Below are 27,718 nucleotides of genomic sequence, written 5' to 3' on the forward strand. Positions count from 1 at the left end.
CAGTACTTCGTAGTTTTCCATGTAGAATAATCTTTAATAGGCATTAGTTGTATTTCACATGAGCATGTCTGGCTGGGTAGTACCTGCTAACAGAAACCTGCCCTCACACACCCTGTCACAGAATTATCTCTTAGAAAATAAGAATATCCACCACAGGATGGAGGGTGGAGCTGGCAGGACTGGGCATTTTTAGGACATAATCCATCAACTCAAGCGTCACTTGTCATCACAGGTGCCCCAATTCAGGAGACGCACCCAGTTCTGGGAATGGAAAAGCTGATGCGGGTGTACAAAGCAGTGGGTGATATCATCTGAGCAGGAAACCAGGAAAGCTGTTCTATTTAATCACTCAAATAATTTCCAAACCCTCTTAGGCTGGGTGTGGGGTGTGTGAGTATTTATTATGAGCATGTGCCTCAATCCTCAAAATATCTTCTTTGAAAAAGCCTGGTGCTAACACACAACAGACCTTCTGATTTCTGTCAAGGACAGTTACAAAGTGCCTGTCAGTGGGTAGCTGTGGTGCACACCAGCAGTGTGCTTGGGTTGAAAATGTGCCGTGGAGCTAGCGGCACATCCCCGCTAACTGGAGGTGAAGACACACAGGCACGCTGGTTCTCAGAGCTCATCAGCATCAAGCGTGGCCCAGCTGTTGTGTCCCAATTCAAAACACATGCTACAGTGAAATAGGCTCATCTCATTTGCAAGGCATTGCTGAAGGTGAACCTGATGGTGGCTGGAGCAGCCTGGACATGAGATGCTATGGGAAGGGAGAACTCCTTCCAAAAATCCACCGGTCAGGCAGAGGGAGGCTGGTGATATCTTGTCTACACTGCAGCTGATGGCAAAAGTCCTGCTGTCCTCAAAGGGGTCAGGATTTCACCCTCCGCGTACATCCTGTTGACCCTGGGCCAGACTCTAAGAGACACTGAATTGTCTGATTGTCTGGTATACAACTTGCATTCAGTTACTTTCTGCCTTTAATTCCTTTCAACATTTCTCGACTGTGCTCGGATGCACACAGCTATTGGTTACAATAGATGAACTAACCTGAACCCAATGAAAATTTTACTGGAGGCTGAACACAAGCAACGACTCCACACAAGCTTCTTTTCCAGCTACATATCACTTTTCTGAGATGAATCGAGAGGCTGGAGACCATCAGTTTTCATAGTTTGGCTGCAAGGCCTTGGTATGATGTGAATAAATTATAATGCTTCCGGGTTTGGTGAGAGAAACCTCGTAATTTAAGATGTGTGAATTTGAATGACTAACATATAACATAGGCCTACAAGGATATTCTAGAGATGTTTAGAAAACAAGTTTCTAGTTGACAGGATGTGCTGTCATTTTAAAAGTATTCTTCATTCCAAACTTAAGCAACGGATTTACATTTTCCTGCGGGAGTGTTCTGTAATATTTTGAATCACTGAACTTTTTTTACTTTGGTGATGTCAAAAATTATAAAAAATCAACTTTTCATGTCTATATTTAGGGTAATGTTATAAATTCTGCAACCTATTTTGAAAAAGAACACAAAACAAAATGGTTAATAAGAGAAATGGAGTATCTCATTATCTGCCAACAAACGTAAAGAAAATAGCTGCATTTCAGAGAAACGTGTATTTTGAAGGAAAACTGAAAAGTTTTCAATCACCTCTAATGAAAATAAAGCAACTGTATATGAAATTGGGCCAATGAAAATACAGAAGCAGTATAGCAAGGCAGTAACAAGTTTAGAGCAGTGAATAGGCAGCACTGTGTCAGGAGCGTAAACAGATTTCCACAAAGACAATTAGTGCATGGAGAAGAAAAAAAAGCAATCACCAGAGGACTTACAAAGATGGAAGCCCACTACAAGGCAAAATAGGTTGTACTTGCTTTTTGTAGTCTAGGATTTTTTAATCCCAAGTATCTTGACCCAACCAGAGGGAATTCAGTGACTGCAAGATGGTTTGGGCTGTGACAAGGACCTACTGGCATGGCAGACCTCACTCTCCCCATATGCCTGAGCTGCCTTTCAGAGAAAGTCAGCATGAGCCCAGACTGCCCTTCAGTATGTGGCTTGGATGCTGCCAACCTGTGTACCAACTCAGGCAACCAGTGAGAGTTCTGCATCTGCCAGCCCTACAACACTGGGCTTCTGTAATCTTCCTACGTGGATTATAAATACAAGTATGAATGGGTACACATCAAGCAAATATAAAGACAGCTAGATTTTCACAGCAATACATTCTCAAAGCAGGACTGAATGTCATAGTAGGAAACCATGGGCTAACTCACTTACTTGGCAAAATTGTTTTATAACGGTTTTTAGTTCCGTGGCTCGGGATGTCAATTTCTTTGGGATCCACAAAATTCATTGGTATTTCCTATAAAAAATAAATTAAATCAGATTGATGTTTCCAGAGGAGCCATGCAGGAAATTATCACCAGAAGGCCATCTGCTGTTATACAACTGTCTTTTAACATCAAAGTTATTAACAAAAAAAGTGGTTCCCACCTCAAGCCTGTCAACACCCTTCCTTTAATAAACACAGGGAGTTGCATATTGCAGGGGTGACTTCCAAGGAACACTTCTAATGAATTATTAAAAGTAAAGTTTTTATGTGACTAGGACCAAGGTTAAAATGCACTATAGTTCTAGAAAAGTGGAGTTCAAAAGTACAGTACTGTGGCAAAACAGAGCAATATTTTACATAATTGGGGGAGGAACTTAAAAAAAAATTAAATATTAATACATGGAAAACTTTAAAAAAAATTTTATGCTAAGCCCTTAACAATGAAATTCAAAGACCTTACTTGCCTTTTATTTAAACTACTAGAATGAAGTGCCTTAGTCTTTTGCATTCAGTGACTCAGAAGTAATAAAAATCTGAAGCTATTTCTTTTGCTTCTCATTTTGATCTTTTAGTGACCAGTTTACATTTTCTTTAAATGTGCAGATGTGCAAGTAACTGATGTGACAGTTTCCTTGAAGTTTCAAAAATATACAAATTATGAACTCCTCATAAACTTAAAATTACAGTTTTTCAAATTGTCAGCATGAAAAGTAAAAATCCCTGTATTTTGCATTGAACAAAATGTTCAACTTGGTTTAAGGGAGGCTAAGAATAATTTTAATTTTGAGGTCCTGAAACAGTGTTTTTACAGTGAATAAAAACAACCTTTTTAAAGTGGCAAGATGAAACATGGAGGAGTTGTTAGTTTTTTCCTTGATTGTGGGGGATGTTTTACTAACTAAAACAATCTGGCACAATCACATTAAAAATGCTTCAGTTTACTCAAATCTTCATTTTTTTGGTGATTTTTTTCTTTGGCCACTGTTATTTAAATTATCTTAGGTAGGGGAAGCTACCCTCTCACTTTTCTGCCTGAAGAGATGGCAAAGTTCAGTAAAATTTAGACAGTTCATAATGAAATGCTGTGATTTATTTCCGCTTCCCATCTCGGCTTCTGAACATCTTGCTATGTCAGGCTGCATATGTGTTGATTTTTATTTTTCTACCTTCTCTGCCTTATGCCCATGCATTTCATGCACCTTCTTTGTCCTTCCCATGTCCCTCACTCAGTTTATTCCTTGTTCTCTTCTTTGATCTTCAGCTGGCTCCTCAAAAGAATGACTTGCTGTGTCAAGCCAGCCGAAGTGTTACTGCTAAGGTACACCTTCCTTACAGGGTACTTCACCCAATCATTTTTCAGATCCCTGTACTGCCATCCATATGATGGCTGTCGTAAGTTCAGGATCTTCTCACTTCTAGGACTTCATTCCTGCATAAACCTCATCCTCACTACCTCAGGTCAAACCATCTCACCTCTGTTCTCCTTCTAATGCTGCTTCCTCCTCCACAAAATGACAAAATGAGCTGTCACACCCTCCTCATATTCACCTCTGACTTTTACCGCTTCCCAGTGGTGACCTCTGTGAGACTCTTACCCTTGGCCCTTGGGCTCTGAATTGTTCCAACTGGCTGACCTAGAGCTTCCCTAGCTCAGTTCTGGCTTAGTACAAACACCACCAGAGCATGGCCCCTGAAAGGTTTCTCTGCTGAGCTATGTATGCATCGAGAGAGAGAGAGCAAGACACTAAGCCAATGCCTAATGTGATCTAGGTCTGTCATCTACAGACATTGGAAAAAGATGGGCGAGGAAGAGTGCTCTGCCTGCCCAAGTGATCATGGCCAGTGAGGGTCTTTCAGCTGCCTGGCTGTTTCCCTCACTGTGCCTGCTGAAATCTTTAAATAGTTCACCATTTGGTGAGTTACTGACAAATGCAAAAAAGCCACCAAGTTGAAAACAGAAACACTTTTCTCTGGGCCAACAGGGACCATTAATAACATTAATCACTTACATCCTGTAAACATTTTCTAATCAGTGGTCTCCTCCCAGTAGTAAGTACTTGTGAGTCCAAGGGCACAGACAGAAATCTGACAATACATCATGGATCATAGCCACAGACAAGTCACTTATTCTGAAACTGGCTGTGAGAAAATAGAGATTATTCCAGAAAAAAAAAAAAATCAGGAAAATATGGGGATAACATGCCTGCTAACAGGGGAGCAAATAAGCCCAGCAGACTGCAAATAGCAGGAACATGTCCAAATTAGCATACAAAATCTGTAGATGTATAGGCAATATATATAATTGTTTTATTAAATATGTATTTAATTAAATAATTGCAAATAATGTATAAACTGCGCACATTCATGTGCTCAGTCGCTTGCATGCAATTATAGATGCACATGCATATTTTTCACAGGCTACTTTCCCTCTCTGAGTGATACCTTCGAATAACAGCTATTCTGGCTCACATTAGGCTTTAAATGCTACAATTGTTCATACATTTGAAGAGGTATGATTTGGATCTGTGAAAGCATTCTAGAAAATGTGGCAAAATTGAGCAAAATTCAGGCAGGTAGTCTTTATACCTATCCCTCCATTTTTATGAGGACCTAATTTTATAGATTTAATGATCTGGCACTTTCCCAAGCACAACTGTATTCCTTGACATTTGAGTGTTTTGGGAATAATGAATTTTATCTTGTCACCAACTTCAGATATTCTGTCTTTTGAAGAGTAGCAACTCAGCCTACTAAAGAAAAACTAGACGCTAGAAAAATTATGTTTCTTCCTCCTTGCAAATCAGGTATATTCTCCCAGCCAAAAATACCCAAACTTTTTGTAGCATTATTAAAAAAAGAAAAAGGAAAACAGCTTAATAATTACTATGGAAAATATTTTGATGGTAATTTAAAACCTTTTACAGTAACAGAAAGTAATGTCCCCTTAATTGTTAATGAAAAATTGAAGAACTAAAAATAACCTGAAACTGCTCATGTTTTAATTTTCCATTGAAAACTTAGAACATTTCTCCACTTTTTTCACACTTGGAAGTTTTTCATGAGAACGAATAATTCTAGTCTCCAGAAGAGTGCCTTGCAGTATTTCTTTAGCTAGTTAAAATGTGCTGCGTGAGCAGAAGGGGTGAGGGTTACACACTGCGTTCTTTGCATGCCTCAAGTTCCTACTGGAGCTATTATCTGTAGCAAGGAACATAGTAAACAGATATTGTTCAACAGCTTCATCTTAAAACACACTTTTAAAAATGGTTTAAAAACAGAATAGACAAGCCATGATCTTTTCAATAAAATTCTGTGGAAACACTGAATGGCCAAAGCCATGTTGTACCCCCCTAAGGGACAAATAAAATGTGACTCTGTCTCCCCAAAGCTGTGAACAACTGCTGTGTGAGATGATTTGGGTAAACAGGATTCTGTGAGGTGCCAATTTGTCTGTACAAACTGTCTCCTAACATGGAGGGTTTAAGCATGATGAAGTTACTTCTTCTGACTTTCCTGCCTAAGCAGCAGAATGGCAGAGAACCTACGGCATAACTGGTGATAAAAGTATGTTGGATGATTGTAATTTTTTCTATGTACACTGTCTGTCTGCTTTTTGGTAGAAGAACTGAAGGATTTACTTTTCTTAAGCAAATGACTTTTACTATAAACCTTGGATTTTAAAGGTAAATAAAAGGGCTGCTTCATAGGATGCAATTAATCATAATGAAAAGCTGGTTTTAGTGTAAGATGGCACTCATCATCTATTGATTCACATGCACAAATTGGAAAAAAAATGAAACACAAGGGATCACTTGCTCTGGCATGGTTAACCAGAAGTGTGTTTTTTGTATGTCTTTTTTAGGCCTGTAGTGTGCTCAGGGGGTTATTTAGGTCTTCCAGCTCTTACACATCTTGTTAGGTTACACTTGTAAAAGCTAGAAAAGTCAGGCCCAGGTTCAGTAGTTGGTTATGAGGGTTCCTCCTCTCTGGTATCCTCCAAAAGCAACTGGTAGCAAGGGAACTGAGGGAACTGGAATGGGACAAGCTTTTCTCTGTATAGCACTGGTCACCTGATACTGTTCTTCTGGCATGAAAACTCATGAATGACCGCTCCAGTTAGGATTATATAGACTTCTGCTAGAGCCTCTCACACTCTCTTTTCTAGGAAAAGAGTTCTTGTCAATTTAGTATCTGCTGATACAGAAGCTGCACTACTCAACAATTATGTTCGCCATACTTCTGTCTGTGCTTGGGGGGATTTTAGCAATCTGCAGTTTCAAATGCATTATAGATTTTTTCCCAATCTTGTAAATGTGTTTTCTATATTATTCTCTAGTTATTTCCCAAGATTCTTAGCTTTCTATTTCAGAACCCATCAAAGTATACAAAACTATTTTCTCCCAAATGAATAAATTTATTTACCAACCTTGGATTTCTTCTGCCTCACCACCATTATAAAATCTTTCTGTAATTTCTTTGGAGTCTATTTTTAATTTTACTACCCTTGCTAATCCAGTGTCATCATCAAATTTCACCAACTAGCTATTTATTCTATGTGCCAGATGACTTGCAAGCATCTTTCTCAGCATCAGTTCCAGAACAGATGCTTCTGGGACTCCACTGGTGACCGTTTTCTCTGTGAAGCAACCAGTCCTTCTGGTGCTGCACTGTGAAGATTATTCATCACTGTATTGCATTTATTCATATACCTATTGACTTCTTTCTTTGTTTTAATTCCTTCCAGTTTCTCTGATTTAGAGATCAGATTTCTAAACATGCAGTTCTCTGGATCTGTTCTGGAGTCCTTCTGAAAAACAGCTACCTCTGGCCCTCTGATTCATCAGCTACTAAAGCACAACTGCTATATTACACCTCTCCCATTAATACATCAGTAAGTGCATACATGGATTCCTTTAGGATTTCTGGGTGACGACTAGCTTACTTTCTTAATTTCATTGATTTGTTATAGAATCCCTTCCCCTAATGCTTCAATATCAGACAGAATCTCCAGTGATCTGCTTGAATCTATCCCTGTCACAGGTGTAGGCAGTTTCCTAAGTTCTTCTAGGGTCTGTGCTGACCCTAGAAGATGAGTCACTTCTCCCCTACTGGTTCAACTTCCCCGAATCACTTTTCCACCATTTTGATCATCAACTGATCCTTGTACTCTTCCGTAAGCTTCATGTTTTTGATCTGTTTAAAAATGAAGTTATGATATTTTTTAATTCAAAACCTTTTTTGGCCTGCATTACTCAGCTTTCACATTCAACTGGCATTACTTTATGCTCTTTTCTATTTCCATTGTAAAAAACATCTCCTTTTTTCTGGTAGCTTCTTTCATCTGAGTGTTTTGCAGTATCAGACTTTTTCAGGTTTTCTTAAAGTAATGCGTTGTGTTTTCTCTGACTGAGTTTTTCTGCTCTGACTTTTTTCCACCAGGCTACTTTCTTAATTTTAGATTCCTACCCTTTTTAATAATAAATACACTTGTAAAACACTTCAGTGTTTTTTGGCTTGAGTACATTAGGCTGCTGTACGTCATGCTTGTTAAAGATATTTTGGACCTTGGGATGGACAAAAGGCCCTTTTCGACAGGGACTGTAGGTATCCCTATCTGCTCCAAAAAATAATTTACAGTGGCTAAAAATTTACTGCTCAAATTGCAAGCATATGTGATGTTTACATGGGAATAAACAAAATCTCCAATTATTACTGTGTTTTCTGCCATCATAGCCTTTATGAACTCTTTGGAACTGTCACAGTGTTACAGTTCTAACTGTTTGCTCTATTATAACACTTAGCCCATCTATGATGGGACTTCAAACCAAGAGGAATCTCTATTATCCATGGATATAACTGACTGACTTATCTGTCTTTAGTGCACAAACATAGAACATCACCTTGAAACTACTTAATGTGCCCTTTGGAAATTATTTGTATCTTGACATTAAAGAGCTGCCCAATTATTTTTTCCCCACAGTTTCTGTTGTGCCACTTATGTAAAAAATCCTCATTTCAAGCGTGTTGTTGAACTCACCATGAATTCTGTTTGAAGTAAATGAGAACATGCAACTGCATCTCGAAGCTGCTGCCGTGTCAGGACGCGGCCAGCTGACTGCAGGTATTCCATCGCTACTTTTTCTCGTGGGGTTGGCACAGTGACAAAAGGTTCAACACTTCCCAAGCTGCTCATATCCAGAGTCAGTGAGACATTGGATCCTCGTCTGCATTAGAAAAGAATTCAAGTGGTTATATGAGATCTGTGCTCCTGGAAATCACATACTCATGAAGCTGATCCTGAGTTATTCATGCGCCCTGACTTTATAGTCACTGATGGATTTGGGCATGCAAAGGCTGCAAAACTGGTTTTACTGGTTGCACTGAGTGGCCAGAAAACCAAGTACATCCTACTTCAATCTAACAACCGATGTTGCAAAATGGTGTGCTGGGGAGAAGCTATTTGAATTATTCTTAGAAGCAGAAACAGCTCCCTATATGCTACTTCATTGTTATGAATGTCAAATACAAAAGTGGTATCTTCGCAAGGAAGAAATATTTCACAGAAGAAAACGCAGGGGATATAATTCCAACTCTTACACATGACAATGTGAAATAAATTCACAGCTACGTCAGGTGCATATTTAATAATTTACTGAAATTAAATATATAGAATGAAGTGGGAAAAATTGATAAAAACAGAAGAATTCAGTGAAATGCAATGTAAACATTGTGACTACCAAGACATTAGACAATATCTCATGTTAGGTAGAAGGGAAGGGAGAGGCAATAAACCACAATAAATGACCTGTGTCTGAGGAGGAGGAATGGTCACAGACTTAAAAGGGGCTATTTGAAAATGCCAAATATCTCTTGCAGGACAATCAAATTCATAATATTTCCATTTTTACAGGAAAATAAAGTTGGATTTGATAGCAACTTTGAGCCATGAAAATACAAATAGACCACAATTGTGTGTGCTTGGCATGAGCCCTATTCTTTTTGTGGCTTTCTCCAAACAACACTTAAGAAAACTTGCTTTTTTCATAGTTTCAACCCATCCATCAAATAGTATCTACTTGACCCTTAACTTCAGACATATTGATTGCAAAAAAGCCATGCTCTGCAAACTGTGATGACTAAACACAAATTTATAGGCATTTATCAAAGTTTTTTTGTTTACTAAGCAGCAATCAGTACTATAAGACTGACAGATTCAGCTGGCTGAACTGGACTACAGATGCCCAGCTTAGTTAACATTTACCAGGCAGTTATGCACATACAGAGATATGAGAACCCCAGTTTGATTTCTACCTCTGCACATTACTGTCTCTCCATTAAGGTGTGCTTACAGGGAAGTTCTTTGTACTCTTAGTTACTTTTGGATATACACAAACAAAACATAAGATTGTCTCAAGTCTCTCCTGATAGTCACCCTGCCACATCAGCATACATTTCTATGCCTTGCCCATTTACAAAATCACATATGCCAATGACTAACCATTTTCTGGATAATCTATTATCCAGTAATTTCAGTTTTTCTGCTGAAACTCTGCTTGGTTTGGTGCATTTCTCATCTGCAGGAGAACTTCTGCTGGGAGAGTATGACTGCACACCTCTCTGAATACTGGATGTTAAGATACAACTGTCCCTTTTACAGTAATACCATGTATTATTATAAATATAATACAGACATCACCAGATAGTATCTGTGAGGCAAGTGTTACTAATATTGGGGGAACGTTTCCCTCTATAGAATCACAGAATCCTTAAGATTGGAAAAGACCTCCAAGACTGTTGAGTCCAACCTTTGATTAAGCACCACCATGACAACTAAACCATAGCACTAAGTGCCATGTCCGATTATTTCTTGAACACTTTCAGGGACACCACCTCCCAGGACAGCCCATTCCAATTCTTGACAACCCTTTCAGTGAAAAAATTCTTCCTAACTTCCACCCTGAATCTCCCCTGCTGCAGCTTGAGGCCATTTCCTCTTGCCTATTTCTGATTGACTTGGAGAACAGGTCATCCCCCTTTCATGTAGTTGTAGAGAGCAATAAAGTCTCCTCTGACCCTCCTCTTCTCCAGGCTAAAGATCCCCAGATCCTTCAGCAGCCTCTCACAGGACTTGTGCTCCTTTCCCAGCTCCATTGCCCTTTTCTGGACTCGTTCCAGCACTTATATGTCCTTCCTGTAGCAAGGGGGCCAAAACTGGACACAGCACTCAAGGTGTGACCTGACCAGTGCTGAGTAAAGGGGAACAATCACTGTCCTGGTCCTGCTGTCCACACTATTCCTGATACAGGCCAGGATGCCATTGGCCTTCTAGGCCAGCTGGGCACATGCTGGCTCATGTTCAGCTGCTGTTGATCAGCACCCCCAGGTCCTTTTCCTCTGGGCAGCTTCTCAGCCACTCTGCCCTGGCCTGTAGCACTGCACAGGTTGTTATAACCCAAGCACAGGACCTGGCACTTCACCTCATTGAACCTCATACATGTCAGCAAATGCTTCAGTAATTGTATTTTAAATTAAGCAATTTCTATCATGTCAGTCTGCATGAATAGAAATTGCTGCAGTCACTCACCTGTCACCAAGGAAAGCACAAAGCAACAATGGCCAAGAGGAAAGATCACCCAGTGGAGCAGGTGAATCTCGCATAGTGCCATTGTGTTCACAAGCCTATTTCAGCTGAGGTGATGGGTAGGTGGCAGCAAGAGCTTTGCTGCCCAGGCCTGCAGATGGTAACAGTGAGTCAGCAGTGGGTGTCTGGCTGCCTCCAGGGCTAGATGGGGACAATTTCTGTTGGCACAGGGAAGTGGGTGGGGTATGATACTGCTAATTTTGCTAGAAGGTAGGCAGAAGTGAAGTAGCATCCTGAGCAAAAAAAAAGATGGGTAGGTGGTACATGCACAGACCACCAGCAGTGCTCTGCGCCTTGCAGCACAGCCTGCATGGTACCAGAGCCCCAGTTAGCAGTACCAGCACTCACACCCAAATCCAGAGCTGTGACAGCCTGGGAAGAGGGCACACCATGGTGCCCACTCTCAGCTGTACCCTGCAGGAGAGTGCTGGCTCACATACCCATCCATTTCCCTGGGGACTGCCCCAGCCTGTGGGGGAAATCAGTTCCCAGCTCCACGCCACTTCTCAAGGAAAACATCCTGTTAGAGTTCTCTGTCACAAGATCCCTCCCATGCAAGCACCGCTTCTGACTACGACTAGCAATTTATTCCACGGAAAAAGGCAGTCCCTCAGACAGGTGGCTCTGAGGGCATATATTGCAAATCCAGCCTTTTGAAAACCATCCAGAAATCCACAGAAGAGCAGTGCAATGAATCCATCCAAATTTGTTTAGGCTACCTTTGGTTGAGAAAGAGGTAGCAATTTAGATCCAGACATACTTCTGGGAGAGCCTACTGGGATTTCCTAATATAGAGGAAAAGTATTCCCATTGTCCAGTAACAAAGTACAGTGAAAATGTTAATATTTTCTTTGGCTTTTACATTGTTATAACTGACAGTCTTGGCAACAAGGCGACTTCCTTTTTAACAACAACAAAAAATATACCTGATCTAATTATAACTGTGAGTTTACAGCTTTTACCATTTATGGGGATTATTGATGAATACTGGTTTTGAGGATTTTACTCTGGAAAGAAGAACCAGTTTTTAGGTATATATTTAATGCATTAAAAGGTATACATTGAATAAAATCTGAATACAGGGGAATCTTCTTAGAAAGTTCATAAGAGGACATGCAGTAGATAACAGCTCTAAAGGTAATTCTTCCACAAATATGGGCATCTCAAAGAACCCTTTTGGAGTAGTATGCTTCAATTAATAAATTCTTTTTAATAATGTTTACATACATTAGCAATGCTGTTATGAATATTAGCATTAATCACACAGACTATTCCATTCTTTATGCTGAGGAATAGGGTTGAAAACAGGACATATTGCATTGTCTTGAAAGATGGAGGAGGGCTTGAACCATCATGTATTTGTATGTTCTTACAGAAGATTCTTATAGTCTCAGGTCCTCTTCTAGACTCTTTGGATTCTCTATGTTCCCCTAATAGTTAAATTCTTCACTCTATGTTGAAGAATAGAAAGCAAGATTTCTCTTTTACTGCCTGCATGGTTACCTATTGAGTTCCCCTTTTCCCACCTTACTGGGAGGGACTGCACAAAGCTAGCCACAGAGCCACAAGGAGGTACCACCTAAAACAAAGCTTATTTTTACTAAGTACCCTTTGCCTACATTAGGCTTTGAATAAGGAAATCACAATGAGACCAGTGACACTTCAAGTCAGACAGCTCATTTTACTTGGATATACACACATTTACATATATATTATATAAATGTATCTCCTGACTGGTATTTTTCCACTTCAAATTGCAGTAAGGGAGCCATACACATATGTTTTACCTTATTTATGAATATTTAAAATATTTTTTTACCTTTTAAATAACTTTATATTCTTTATGTTCCCCATATGAATAGTCTGGGCCAAATAAGATTTTGTTACGAAACACCTACCCCAGCATTCTCTCAAGGTTGTGTCTTGATGGGGAAGAGCACCATGCAAGGAATCTGAGGAATTGTAAACATTTGTGACAACATTATATTAGAATTGTCAGGAGACTGATTCTTCCGAAGTTCCACCAGCTGGGACAGCCACCTCATCACTGGGTACGTGAATAAGTGCAATCAGGAAACCACTTGTGTCTGTGTATTGTCTGGAATCCCAGAGGGGGGTCTTACTACATACTCACAGATCTCTTTTCAGTTGGATAATAGGAAAAAGTCCACTGCTGAGGATTCACTGGAGTATTTTAAATAACACATGTATAGAAGCAGATTGTACTACAGGGCATGATTAAAAAAATTAAAAAGCAATGTTTGTTTGAAAGTTCTCAAAAGGCAGCTCCACCTGTCCACTTTGGAGGGCGACCAGGTTACTAAAGCCCTATTAATCATTAGTGAGGTCATTTCCAGGTCTTTCCTGATCCTAGAATTAAGCCATAGATGTTGATTATGAAAATCCAATTGTCTGACATGTTTTCCCATTTGTTTATTTAAGCTGAATAATTTCTTTAAATACACATTCCCATGTTTATTCAGCACTCTTGAAAAATGCAACACCCAGATTCCTGAGCCTCAGCCTCTCATTCTCTCTAGTGGTTTTGGAAGCAGTAGTGATGGCTGCTACCCTCTAGGAGTCATTGCCCTCTGACCCCAGAACTGCGGGCACAGGAGGTGCTTCCTCCTGTGCCATCAGTCCTTCGTCCCTCGGCCAGCTGCTGTGCAGCTCAGGAGGGAGCTGGGTCAGGAGTGTGGGGAGAAGAAAGCCATGAATTAGCATGAAGAGTGAAGCTGGATGCAGTTGCTGGGGAGGGAGTTTGCTTTGGGTCCTCAGATCCCTCTTGTACCAGGGAGCACTCCACAGGGCTACTCTCCCTGGGTGTTACAGAAGGGAAAAACATCACAATTCCCTTGTGTCTTTTGTTTCTCTGGTGCTCACAGATTACGCCTAGACATGGGTCCTGAATCTCTCACCTTGTGGGTCTATCTTATTAGCAAATGCACTGAATGCAGGTAGGGTTTTCTCTGCTGTAATTGCACTGGGAGAGCACAACTAAGCACATGCTTTCCACTGCTTACTCCCTTACTGCTGCCAGACTTCACCTGTATATCTAGTTTTATGTTTCACTAGAGCAAATCAAATGAAAAAAAAAGTGTATTTGGAAAAAAGAACAACAGAAAAAAGAGGTCTCAGCTTTGTTTCTGCTTTTAGCAAAATAGGGAAGAGAAACATGGTCATGCAGATGAACTAATGTGATACGTAAAACTGCAGTGGAGTGTCAAAAGTGCAATAAAATGAGAAAAGGACTTAGTATCATTATTAATCCTCTATACCGATAGAAAAGAAATAAAAATAGGAAACTGTGATTTCATCAAGAAAAATCAGCAGTGAAAAAAGGAAAAGTACAAAAGTAGAATACAGAGAGGTTAAAATAATCTTTGCAAAGGACTGTTTTCTTCATGCCTTGGGCAAATAGTAATATGGATCATCTAATAAACAACTCAGACATTTTTTCACTAATGAAGATTTATAGTATCCATTACAGACAGTCCTGAGAAGGTTAACAGACAACTGTCATTTGAAGGAAAATATACTTTGATAAGTTTTAAAGTAACATTCACAGTACTGTTAAATAGTTCCTTCTAACGCATAAGAACAATTTCTATATTTTTCAAAAATGCGATTCTTGCTCTATACTTATATCCATCAAGTGCTGCTGATATTATTGGACATCTTGGGAAAGTAGTCCAATACTACTCCAATACTGAAGGAGAGTATAGTTGCACTAATGGGTGTGATAATATCTTCATTTTTTTCTGAGCATTAGCATACTATCTTGAACAAGTCTTCTAAGCATACAATAAAAATCCATTATTGACCATCCAATTTGAAAAATGAAGACTCATTTTTTCTTATGTCTGCATTCTTTTCTTGGAAATGTAGACCTCATAAAGTTCAGTTTTCTGTTGTGCTGCAGCACATATTAAAGAATATGCTGATAGAAAACCCCATGAGTTCTGATAATGTACAATACTCATTAATGTAATTATCCTCCTATTTACTCTTACTTTCAATATAATCAATATTAGTTTAAGAAAAGAATTAAAAATCTTTAGGTAAATGTGTAAATGCCATCCTAAAATATTCCATGTAAACTCTATTTACAATATTATACATAAATACTTGCACATAGTATTTATTGCACATACTGCACTTTTCATTTTTACACTCCCAGGGGCCCTATGAAGCACTGATATACAGATGCCATGCTTGGCTGACCCATAATGAAAACTCAGTTTCCCAAATGCTCTCTGCTTTACCTGCTGACAGTTCTGGGTTTTACTTGAACAAGAGCTGTGGTTTTTAGGAACCACTCAGACCTCAGGCTGTTGACTCTTTTCAACAAACCAAACCTGTATCATACGCCAGACTGAAGTACTCAAAAATCATAAGCTGAGTAATCATAACCAAGTAACAAGGCCAAAGGAGAATTTACTTTGCATTGTGGCCAGTCTAAACTGATAGAGCCTGATACCTTGAAGAATCTATTCTGCTCAGCTCATGTTTGGTTATTTTGCAGCAACTTTATTATGCATGAAAGTAAAAAATTCAGGACCTTAGTTCCACCTTCAGCACTTGGGTGTGCAGGAGGTCAAAACTTGATCTTCCCTCCTCTCCTACTATCCCCCTGACATACAAGTGCTACTTTAACCATCACAAATTACCTACTGACTTCTTATCATGCATAGGAACAGTAAACCTCTCTTTTTCTATGGGTTCCTGGCCTAATTTCCAAAGCCTCATTCTTCCTACAGATTAACTTTCCTCTGGCTCTGGATTTTCCTCTCCACAGAGGAGATCTTGGACAGATAGATAGATATTAGCCCGATTTTTCACAAACATGTTTAACAATTAAATTGTTAATATTACTGGTATTTATATTATTTCTACTCTGGCTTGCAGATATCTGCACCTGAGACAAATTCTGTAGCCATTGGTGTGGGCACCCCCACGTCACCAAACCAAGGACCTCATTTACAGAGGCTAATTGGATATAACACTGAAGCTTATACCTATCACCTGAAAGCCACAGATGGAATATATTTAAACTCGGGACTCCAAGAAGGGCAATAATATGAAATATGCATCATCTTGGGAAGAACATCTGCTATTTCTGGTCATGTTTGCTCTGTTACACAGCTCTGCTTGTATACTATTCCAGTGCTGCATTTTTATTTTTCTCTATTTATTTGTCGCTCAAAACACTGGTGCTTTCTGTCTCTGAGGAAGGAGTCTGGAAATGATGACAGTAAGCTGTGCACCTACTGAAAGGAGAAGAGGGACATATGACTGCTGTGAGGCAAGACTTCCAATCCTCCGTGGCTTCTCAGCTACAAGACATCTCCTGACAGCACCTGGCAGCATATTCCATCTCTCTCTGAGTCCACAGAAACTGATCTAGAACTTCAGCTATGAAGTTTAAATAGATTTTTGAAAACTGGAGGCACTTCATGTTCTCTCCAGAGGGTCTGATCTTGTTCCCATATCCATGAGTGAGTGCAGGCCAATACATCTAGTGTTAAATTGCAAACAATTCTCAGGATCTACTCACAGCTCAGCAGGTCAAAATGAGCTGAGGAAACGGTTTTGACAAGTACTTCTGGATTAAGTTTTAAGCAATCAGTATCTGGTTAGGACAGGAATGGCTCAATATCCTGTAGAGGAAAACAGCTGACAGGAGTGTAGTTTCAACTTTCCCTCTTTTAATCAGGCTTTCTAATGTTCTGCCAATTCACTCCTGTTCTGCCCTCGATAAGGCAACACTGCTCAGCTACGGGAACTGACTGTTCAAAAATGCAAAGCTTAAACAGCCTCCCATCTTTTCCTGCAGATTATTTCTACAATCAAATTGCATTTTGTCACGCAAACTTATCTCTTCAATAAAATTTGAATGGCAACATAAAGCTCTGTTTCTGATTCATAGTCACATATATGTGTCTGCAGAATGACTGAGAATTGAGTTAAATGTTCAGAAGTAAAAATAAAATAAGATGCTAATTTGTTGTGCTTATTTGAGCTGTTTATTCCAAGAGCTGAACAAATGTTTACCAATTTGTGATAAATTTTCTTTAGATGGTAGAGCTTTAATTGAATGCAGTCTTGCAGTCTTGTTTATTAATATTATCTGCTTGCATTGAAGCATTGCTCCATTTCATAGTGGAGGCTTCATTGCACAAACTTACTGGATGACCTGTTCTCTCTCTGATTAATGCACATGCTGATTTAAACCAAGCTACAATGAATATAAGCAAAAGGAGTTAAAAGAATAGGAAAAAGGAAAAGAGAATGGAGAGTAATAATAATTGATCGCTAGGGCTGTACATATTAAATAAATGCTCAGGATCTCAAATAATGTGTTTATTTAAGGTAAGCCAACAAAAACGGTTGAAACCACCTCCCCCCATATTCTGTCTGCTGTATGTTTTGCTTGAGAATTAAGAAAACCAGCAATTTGCAAAATATTTTTATCATACTTGCATGAGTTTCCCTTCTGTGTTTCCAATTCATAAGTACCTCTGTGACACCTTGGAGCAGCTGTAGCTATGTACCACCATTGCCAATTTAGATCTCTTACCCAGGTGCAAAGCCAGATTACTTTTTCCAGAACATGCAAGGCTCACTCCTTCACTGAGCACTACATCATGCCCAGAGGGTGCTTGCCTGCATTATACAGAGAACAGCCTGTCTAGGAAAATTGACCTAATCAGGGAGGATGGAGAGGTGCAACACTACAGCTATAGCTTCGAGGACGTATTTTTTTATGACTACTTAACTGACATTTTCTGCTATTTAGTTGGTCTATAATTAAATAAATGAATAACAAATTTTAGATTTTTCATCTTTTAGGTGAAAAAATTTTTTTTGGTTGTTTTTAAATTTTTTTTTTGCAAGAGGAGCCTAAGGTAAGTCAATTTAGCTTCATGTATTCCACAATAATTAATCTCTTAGGCACAAATTCTACTTCCATCCTGCAACTGCTGCTCCTTTAATTCAATCTACAACCCTTAAATCCAAACAAGCAAATATATAATCTAGTTGCACATTTATGTCCTTCAATATTCTTTTGAGGCTTTAACCAAAACCAGCTGACCTGGAAAAAGAAATGGGCAGGAATATTCTTCATGTAAATGGGCAGTATCTTCAGACAGTATCAGTAAGAGAAAATTATTTTTTATTGTGACTTGAAGACTAATCAGTACAATGAGTTCTTTCCTGGTGAGTTTGCCATTTGGGAAAGACAGGAAGGAACATCTGGGAAAAGAGGCGTTTACTACACCCTGTCAACCTTAAGATAATAAAAAAGCATATTCCTTGTTTATTTTACTTGGTCTTCATTATCTTTAACTACTGCAAGTGTCACACGGAAGATTTCTAAGCAGTCAAATGAATTGTTAGTGCACTTTGAAGAAATTACTGAACAGCAGCAGTTTCTGAAGAATGCAAACCCTCCAGACCCACAGCGTTGCTCAAGAGAGCTGCGCCACCTATGGACGTTCGCAAAGGGAGCCGGCAGAACACCTCTGCTCTGTCACACAGAGGAAAAACATCTAAGGATGCCTGTACAGACCCCAAATCCTTGTAGCACATACATTTTGGAACACAGTTCCATTCCCATGGTGACTTCTGTGCCTAAACTGTACAACGAATTTATGGGATTTAGAGACACGGCCCATACATGTGCATTTAGCTCTGCCTCTTAGCTGCTTTTAAAGTCTCCAGACCTGACACCTAAGCTACATATATAAATTTTCTCCCTTTCCAGCTTTTTTTTTCTTGATCCACTTTCATAGTCTGGCTTTCCAGCCTTGCTTTCTATGGGAAGGCTTGCTCAAACAAGTATATTAATGTGAAGAGTGCCTGCATTCCCTTTGAAAATAAAGTTTCGAAAATCCACTTAGGCTTACAATTTGAAACAGAGCAATGTTTAAATGCTTTTAAGACAGCTGCAAATGTCTGCATGCCAAGGTGTACTTTATCTTGCACTTCAGAGGTTAGGTAGACATTTAAAAGAGATATTGCCAAGCTGTGCAGTCCCATTAAGGGCTGAACAGCTGATGAGGAACAGACAGGTAAGTGATCTGGAGCTCTTTTCCACAGAGGTCAGCAGATCCATTGGAGTCCATGGCCATGGACTACCTGCCTTAATCAGAGACAGTCCTATATGGGGCTGCATAGGCAGGGCTCTAGAAAAAGGAAATGCATCTGTGCCCAGAGATGAAGGCCAGTGCAAAGGCTTTCTGATCTACTCTTTCTCATATACACCATCAATGAGTCAGTACAGATTAAAAATTTCAGAGGGAAATAATGACAATTGCTTCAGATTCATAGTCCTCTATTAGCAAAGGATTCATGGCATTAAGAAACTTAAACAGCTTGATTTAAATTTGCTCCTGCAAATTTGAATAAGGGAGGGAAAAGTGAGGATTCTGACAAAAACAGTGCTCCTCTAAATGCACATTGCATTACGAAATGAAGAGAAAGAAGTAATAACTGAAAGTTAAACCAAACTCACTCCCAACCTGACCTCCACCCCATCTATCTCAGCCCAAATGCTTTCAGCACACAGGGCTTCATATGGCTAATGATGTAATATGGGTCAGGTTAACATACACTGAAGGCAGAAATATCAACATAAATTTGGTGTACTCTGTAATGCCGAGTGTTGACCGGTATCCTGTTTTCAATAGCAAGAGGAGGTTTAGGGAAAGAACACAAGAGCAAAGCAAGCAGGAATTACTGATTACTTAATTAGTACTGTTATTAATTTTAGTATGTTCTTCTGGCAATCTGTAGTTTAGGAATGCCCTGGACCAAAGGGTGCTTCCCTATCTTTGTGCCCGGTGTTTCTCTTCTTTTTTCTTCAGACAGCTTTCTTAACCCACCTTATGACTTCTGCACTGACCCAGGATGATGAGCTCTGTAGCTGGGAGCCAGGCAATAGTGAGCACTATACATGGGGACTTAGTGGGTATTTAAATCATCTACATTTGTGAAAATCCTTGTGACGAAGCAGAAAACATTGATATTGTTATAATCTTATCAGTAAATTGCAAATGTACTTTCTGTAGCCAGAGGATTGACTTGAGGATTAATTAAAATAACAGCTTTCTGCTTTTCATAATGCTGCCTTCTTTTGCAAACCTATTCAGTATTGTGCTCTGTGGGCCAAACTCTCTTTCCAGATATGTCTATAAATCCACTGAGGCCAAACAAGTGAAACAAGCCCACGCAAATTGCATTTTTTAACTGTTGTGTACTTTTTTGCCATTCTGATTGTTTTCGTTTAATACTGTGGTTTTAGATTCACTATCAAATCCAGGGAAAGGAACTAAAGCCTCTGGACTATGCGGCAGTCTCCCAGTGGAATTTTTTATTACTCAGGAAGGATTTGAGACATCTCAAAAACAGGAGATACGGCTGTCAGGGGATGGTGGGAAGCAGAAGAGTCAGCCCTGGCAGAGAGGCAAACTCAGCTGCCTCCTGCCCAGCCCCAGCTCCATCTCTTGCTGGCAGCAGTTTTCCAGGGAGCTGCCATTGGTCGTCCTGAAGCATTGGGACTGAGTTCCCTAGAGAAACATTGTACTTACTGACATTTTTCTGTGTGGGAATTATATACACTACTTCCCCTTCTGATGCCTATCGCATATTTGAGCGGTCATTTGAAGTTGCTGTGTTCTGTTTTGCTCCTGTTATCAAATCACAGTATTAACATAACAGGGATAATTATAGATACCATAAATTAATAACAATAAACTCTGTTTGTTAAGCATCAAAGTATATTCTTTGATAGAGAACATAAGGGAAGTCCCTGTCCCAGAAAGGAATAGTGCTTTTGTAGCTTCTTATAGACTCCCCTGGTTACAGAAATAAATGGAGAGTTCAAAACCGAGGTATTTCATGAAGATAGACACTGATTTGCAATACCATATTGGATCCCTTAACCAATTAATGTCTCACTTGTCTTAGGATGAAAATCATAAAAATAGTTCCTGAAATGTCTTGGAAACTCAGCTAAGGTTCAAAGTCTAACCAAATGGGTGCATCAGCTTGGATGTGATGGTATCAAAGCAGACAAATAACTCTAGCAAGAGCCTGGCTGAAATGTCAGTGTCACATGGAATCAGCTCTGCCTGTGGGCAGTATTTCTTTGGCTGAGCCATTCTAATGGTGTACTTTGGGCATCCTCATCTCTGCCATGATGCTATTGCTTCACCATTTCCTGAGGCATGTCTGATTGTCTGTGTGCATTTACTACCTTGTCTGATGTTTAGAATGTAAGACTTTTGGATAGAGGAACATTTCATTCTTGCGTACATATGGAGTCTTGCACAGAGGGACCCTGATCTGCGACCAAGGCTCTTAGGTACTGAGAGAATGATAAAGAGAATTTCCAGCAAGAGCTGAGAAATACTCTGGCCCACAGATTTACATGCAGTATTTGAGCAAAAGTGTGTTTGCAAACAGGAGACATTTCTGCTAGCTAACTATGTTAAGCTTTCTGCATATACTAGCTCTGACTATGTAAGAGATATCTCCTGAATATCCAGAACTAGATTTTTCAAAAAAGAAGCAGTATAATTAGTCAACTCTCATAATTTTTAAGAGTTCCCCTAGCACTGCATAGAAATAAAATTAATTATGATTGCATTCAAAGAAGAGATTCATGGCCTGGACTATTAGCTGACGGCTACAATATAAGCTGGATGTAAGCACTGCCCAGTACATGGCTTCTTGCAATTCAAAGAAATACTTGGGTATCTTACATTGCAGTTTTGGAGGCACGTTGATGTTTTTCTTTTCTTTCTCTAACTCTTTTCTGTGTCTGTTCCTAACATTTTAAATTAAGAGGAACAGGGCTAAGTTCAGCTTTAGGCTGCCCCATAAAAGAAATGTCATGAACAGAGATACATTCATTCCAAAACAAGAGGAAAGGCGAATATTTTTGTTTTAACTTGAAGCATTGGCCTTTTTCAGACATTAATGGGGACACTCAAGAAAACTTTTCTATAAAATCCCCAGTCATGAAAAATCAACCTTCCTTCTAAATATCAAAACCCTATATATCTGATATGGATGCTTCCCTCTACACTGTTTTGCTGAAAGCATTACTTGTGGGTACTAGTCAAGGGTTCACGAGATACTTTCTGCTTACAAACCAATCATAAAGAACCTGGTGCCTTTGTCCCTTAGCACAGCATTTCCAACCTACCATTGTGAAAAGGTGATCTATTATTAGGTTGCAAATGTCACAGATGGACACATCCTGCTAAGGGCTGAGACAAGATGCTCAGAGCATTCAAGTCCAGCTAATGTGCATCTCCTCACTTTCCCAGATGTCTCCCTCTGCCTGCACATTAGGACGGCTGGTGAAGCAGTCACAGAAACCATGCCTGGATGGTCAAGCACAGAAACAAATTAGAGGCAGAGAGGAGCTGAGGAAATCAGTCACTGGAAAGCTGCATCAGAGTTTAACCCTCTGATCCCCAAACAGCACTTTAAGACCCAAACTTGCTGCTGAAAAAGACAAGGGGATTACTCACACAACTCAAATTACTCGTGTGCTCAGGGCAAAAATGGTCCCTGTAAATCTCAGGCTCAAGAAACACTTAAATATTAATGTGGATACTTTCCCTTGTGTGACTTTTCAAAAGATCAGCTGGACAAATCACTGCAAACCCACCAAAACTGTCTACCAGATGGCAGCCACTGATTAATTTGTCTTAACTTAAGCCAAAAAGGAAGAAAATGTGATGGGTGGAGCCGTAAAGACAAGCACAATCAACATCCGACCAAATAGGGTTTCCTGTCACCTTGGGAACGACACTGATTGGCACTGTGGTTTCCTGTGTACAAGCTAAAACCAGTAGCAACTGGAGTAACAAGAATAAACTCCAGATAAGAGACCTGGGAATACAATAAAATTATTATAAAATTCCTGACTAAACCCCAGAGTAAAGGCAAAACCAAGGGCAGGCATAGACTGCATATGCTAAATAGAGCATTCTCCTGTACATGAGAGCAGAGGGCCATGAAGCTGCATCAGAATAATTTCTCTAAACAAGGGTAGGCTAATTTGCCTAAATTATCCACTCCCAAAAGTGAAAGTCTTTGGAGAGCTTTTAGTTCTCTGCAAGGGAAGAAAAAAGGGATGTGGGACAACTCAAAGCAGAAATGGAAATAGGAGTGGAAACCTACCATCTACCCACATTAATCTGAAGTGATTTTAAGATGTGCCAGAGACACTGGGAAATGGACTGTGGGTGTAAGTTTGGGCAATGGTACACAGTTATTTACATCTATTTGTTTAGATTGCAGCTCCCACAGAGTCTTGCTTCAAAGAGCTCTAACCACAACCAAAACAGCTTCTCAACCAGCCAGGAGTCAAACAGTTAAAATATCGGTTTTAAAGGGTCTTTGTTAGGCTGGTGCCTGAGTTCACTTCCTCTCCAGAGAAAGGGGACAATTTACAATCCTGCCCTCTTCCTACACTGTAGATAAGCAAAGACGTCTGTAATGGGTTGGACAGAACAGACATTCATGCAACTCAAAGATCTGGCACTTGCAGAAAGTTTTTAGAGTGACTGTGCACTCACAGAAATGTTTCACAAATGCAAGTTGGAGGCACAGCATTATTCTCTCTCTAGTGATGAATCCACATGCCATCACAGACCTCTCAGGCACTGAGCAGGAGACCCTAGAAGCTGAATCCCATCTCATCTACCCCCATTACCTGGAGTAGTTTCTCCCACCTTTAGCCCAGGTTTACAGCCCTTGCCTTTTCTCTTCATCCAGAGTGCAGGTGCCATCAGTAATAGTGTGGCTTTCCAGCTATTTGAGATGGCCTGAGGAGGAGGGAAGCCACCATACAGGGCTTCAGGGAGACCCTGCACTGAAAAGAGAATCACTAAAAGGCCATAAGCAGCTGCCTACAACCAGGACTGCCCCCCTCAGATTGTCTGCTACACCTGCTGTGCACTTCTTCATGTGCAAGCTACATCTTGAAAAAAAATCACAGTGCCAGGAAAACAATCCCAGGCACTGAATGACAGTGCTACATATCAATCCTTGCAGCCCTGGTTTTTTTTTTTTAGCCTTTCACAACAAGAGCACTCCAAAGCAATCTACGGTTTGGGAATGAGCACATGCACAAACCATTCCCAGGAGGCAGTCTGCATCCAGCCCATGCCTTTTTGGAGGCAAAGAGAGCTTAGAAGTATGAGCATAAACCAATCTCTGCTATGCAGCCTTAGTGCTATAAGTGTTTCTGGGTGTATTGAATTTATAAGTGGATGTCCCACCCCTGGAGGTGTTCAGGGTCAGGTTGGATGGGGCTTTGAGCAACCTGACCAAGTGGAAAGTGTCCCTGCCCTTGTCAGTGGGGCTGGAACTGTATCTTCAAGGTCCCTTCCAACCCAAACCATTTTATGATTCTATGATCTTACAGACCAGGATGGAATATAGCTGCCAAATGAGAGCAATGTATTTTTAGGTCCTTCAGAAAGTAGGGGGGGAGGTTGTAATTGTATTCTCTTACTCTTCTCAAACGATGTGAACAAATAGTAGCAAGTAGGACTTTTACTGAAGCTATGGTTGAGGTTCTCATCTTCACTACATCTCTTCAGACGGACTCAACACCCAGTCATCCTCAATCCAGTGGTTATGAATGTGGCTGGAGGAGGGTTTATGTGCCATGCCCAAAGTGCTCTAATGAACTGGTAGAAGAGACAAATCAGAGCACAAAAATTCCTGCCTCCCACCTCAAACTCAGCTTACTGGTCCCTGACGCTTTGCAAATTCCTTCTGATAGGATATCACCATAAAACTGTTCCCCAGCTTGTACTTTTGTGTTGGCACATAGCTTTGCTTCAAACAATTACACTGAGATTTTCCTAAAAACAATCCCTAGGATGTAAATTGAGAATACAGAAAGCGTAATCAGCACCACACAATAGGGAAAATTTATCCTCCAAATCTTTGCAAAGCTAGTATATTTTAGTCAGGAAATTCAAGGCCCCTTCCTATAAATATATTAAACTCCTATGTTTGTGCAATAAACTACAAAACCTGGCATGTTTACAGTAGCCCAACTGCAAGGTGCTACCCTCCAAGCATTACTTGAAATTATTACTCACAGTGGATGGTTTTGTATAATGATAATGGATCAGCAACACCATAATTGTATTTGCAGCAACTGTGCACTGTGATCTAAAAATCAGAACAGAGACAGAGAGAATTGCTGGAAATTTTTCTCATCTATTGGAAATGTGGTTGAACAGTGATACCCTGAGGTGCAGCTGAGGTTATATTAATGAAGAAAAGAGCACATCAGGTTTTTTACCCTGGCTCCAATGTTTCTTATGAGGTTTTATTCAGTATACAGTATTGCTAAGATAATGATTCATTTTAATGAATACTGCCTTTCTAAAATGAGGAAAACAGGTATTAGAGTTAGTTTTTGTGGTATTTGTCATCCACAGTATTTGTCATCCAGATGGCAATTGACAGTACACAGAAATTGCCTAAGAGGCTGAAACTATAGCTTAATAATTTGTTTGTCTATGCAGAAAGACTAATAAAAGAGAATAGTTTTCAATATTAAGAGCAGTTTTTTTCCACCTCCAAACTCGAAGCCCAAATTATACAAGATTTTCTTTGTAAAGGTGTAAAATACAAGTTTCTGAGGAAGGATGCTGAAGTCAGACAGAGAACAGTAATTGCTCTCATTATTTGTGTGTGCACCTTTTGCTAATGCAGTTCTGTTTACAACTTTGTCTTTTGACACTGAGTTCCACAGACTTCTATGAGTTTTCAGATTTTTTTTTAGATTATGGAAAAATATATTGCCTTTTTTTCCACTAGAACATCTCTCTTTCTCATGTAGAACATCTCTCTTTCTCATGTTATAAGGAAGTGGAGAGAGATGAGCATTTAGCATTACAACGCATGTTATTTTAACTTTTATTTCATTATACTTACAGGGAGCTGTACTCACTGCATGTCTACTGAATAATTCTTAGAACTGGAGAAAGAATTCTGCTGCCAATTTACAGGCATCTTCAGGATGGTAAGAGAAATCCCACTGGGTACAGTGTATTAACCGTGGCATAGGATTTTTATAGTATTGCTCTGCTTTGTGGGGAAAAGTAACATCATGGACAGTTCTCACAGAGTTCAAACAAATTTCCCTCAAGCATTACATTTATAGGGAGCTACAATTTTGGTTGATTTAGGTGATTGTCTCCATACTGTTCTCTATTCCAATGGCTACTGATTTTATATAGAAGTTACAGACTTGATTGCACATTCTGTTCAATGATGTCCATGAGCAGCCTCTCCCCTCCAGTATTACTTTTGCTGGCTCTTCCATTTCACAGAATATCTTCTACTTTCCTATATCACAGCTGTGCTTCTGTACCATTGCAGAATTATTTTATTTCACATTTAAAAATATTTTATTATTTCCCTTACCTTCCAGCTTTTTTCTCTATTTGCCAAACTTTTTTCTATTATCTATTTCTATTATCATTTTTACTCTCTTGTGTTTATTTGCAAAGTAAAAAAATCAGCACAAGGCACATGTAAAATACTATGTGTTCCAAATAAGAGTCCTGTATACCCCTGGCACCCTGATATGGGAACATGAGGAGCTCTTCCTTTTAGATAGAATAATTTTCTGATGAATATGTAACAGACTAACAAAACACAGTGCTGTGATTTTTCCTTCTGATTATGAAAACATAATAGCCACAGTTTTAGGTCTTTGTGGCTAGAATGGAATACAAACACTTGAGAAAACTTTCCAAAGCACTGTTTGTGGTTTTCAACAGACAGTAGACATTTTCCACATTTCCTTTCCTTCCATGTATCTGTGCATAGTAACTAATTCCAACAAAACATCATATTGTGCCCTAGTTAGTTGAAATGCAGTTGTCTTAGTCACAAATAACACTGGAACTAAAACTCACAGCAGCCGTGGCCACAGGAAATGTAAATCCAGTTGTAATGCTGTGCTGGTGTAGTAACATTTATATTTATATCTACCATGCTTGTGATTTAAAAACTCACTGCTTGTAGTAAGAATTTTCAATGCTTGATATGTCAGAATGAAATTTAAAATACCACATTCCACTTCACCAGATTCTGCTTTTGGCAGGGACCATTCATATCAATATGAATTTTGGGCCAACAAACGGAATAAAAGGAAGCCTTACTCTGCTGAAGGTAAAAGTATATATTATTCATATAAACCTATACAAGCCTAAGTAGAAAAGCAAACACTGATGCAATATTCATGAGTGTGCTCATGGAAGAGAAAATGATTGTTTACATCCAAAATTCAGGTGTTGGCACTATGATATTGTGACAGTTCATCACCGAAGACACTCACAGAACAGTAGCTCTCCTGCTTCTTTCATCAGTAACAGAACAGTGTGGCCTGCCATTGGAGAAGGTCTTTGCTTTAAAGGAGCAGCAGTTGTGCAATCAGCAAAAGAGAGCAACTTCAAAGCATTCATACTGAATGATCCAGAGGATGCCAGGAGGCTGTGAAGAAACAGCCCTTCACTTGCCTGCCTCAGCAATTGTAATAGAAAGGGGTCAGTGCCTCTTTGTTCTGACAGCCCTCTCACCTCCAACACCTTCAGTCCCCCCTCCACTCTTGGCCACCACTGTTCCATCCCTTTCCAAACCACATGCTGCACGTGGGCACACATCTCTAATCAGCAACTAG

At 39.7% G+C, this 27,718-nt stretch overlaps 1 protein-coding gene across 2 annotated transcripts in view; it reads right to left on the reverse strand.

Moving 5' to 3' along the window:
* PTPRR (protein tyrosine phosphatase receptor type R) overlaps positions 1 to 27,718 on the reverse strand; it is a 136,067-nt gene that overhangs the window by 21,936 nt on the left and 86,413 nt on the right. For both annotated transcript variants that reach the window (XM_085044903.1, XM_085044909.1), the window contains 2 exons: positions 8,380 to 8,566; positions 2,288 to 2,372 (listed from right to left, as the gene is read on the reverse strand). In XM_085044903.1, the coding sequence (XP_084901029.1) occupies positions 2,288 to 2,372; positions 8,380 to 8,566 (272 nt within the window). The remainder of the gene's footprint in view (positions 1 to 2,287; positions 2,373 to 8,379; positions 8,567 to 27,718) is intronic.

The sequence above is a fragment of the Lichenostomus cassidix genome, chromosome 1Aa, assembly GCF_008360975.1.
Source record: "Lichenostomus cassidix isolate B80296 chromosome 1Aa, HeHo_3.0, whole genome shotgun sequence".
Lineage (NCBI taxonomy): Eukaryota > Metazoa > Chordata > Aves > Passeriformes > Meliphagidae > Lichenostomus > Lichenostomus cassidix.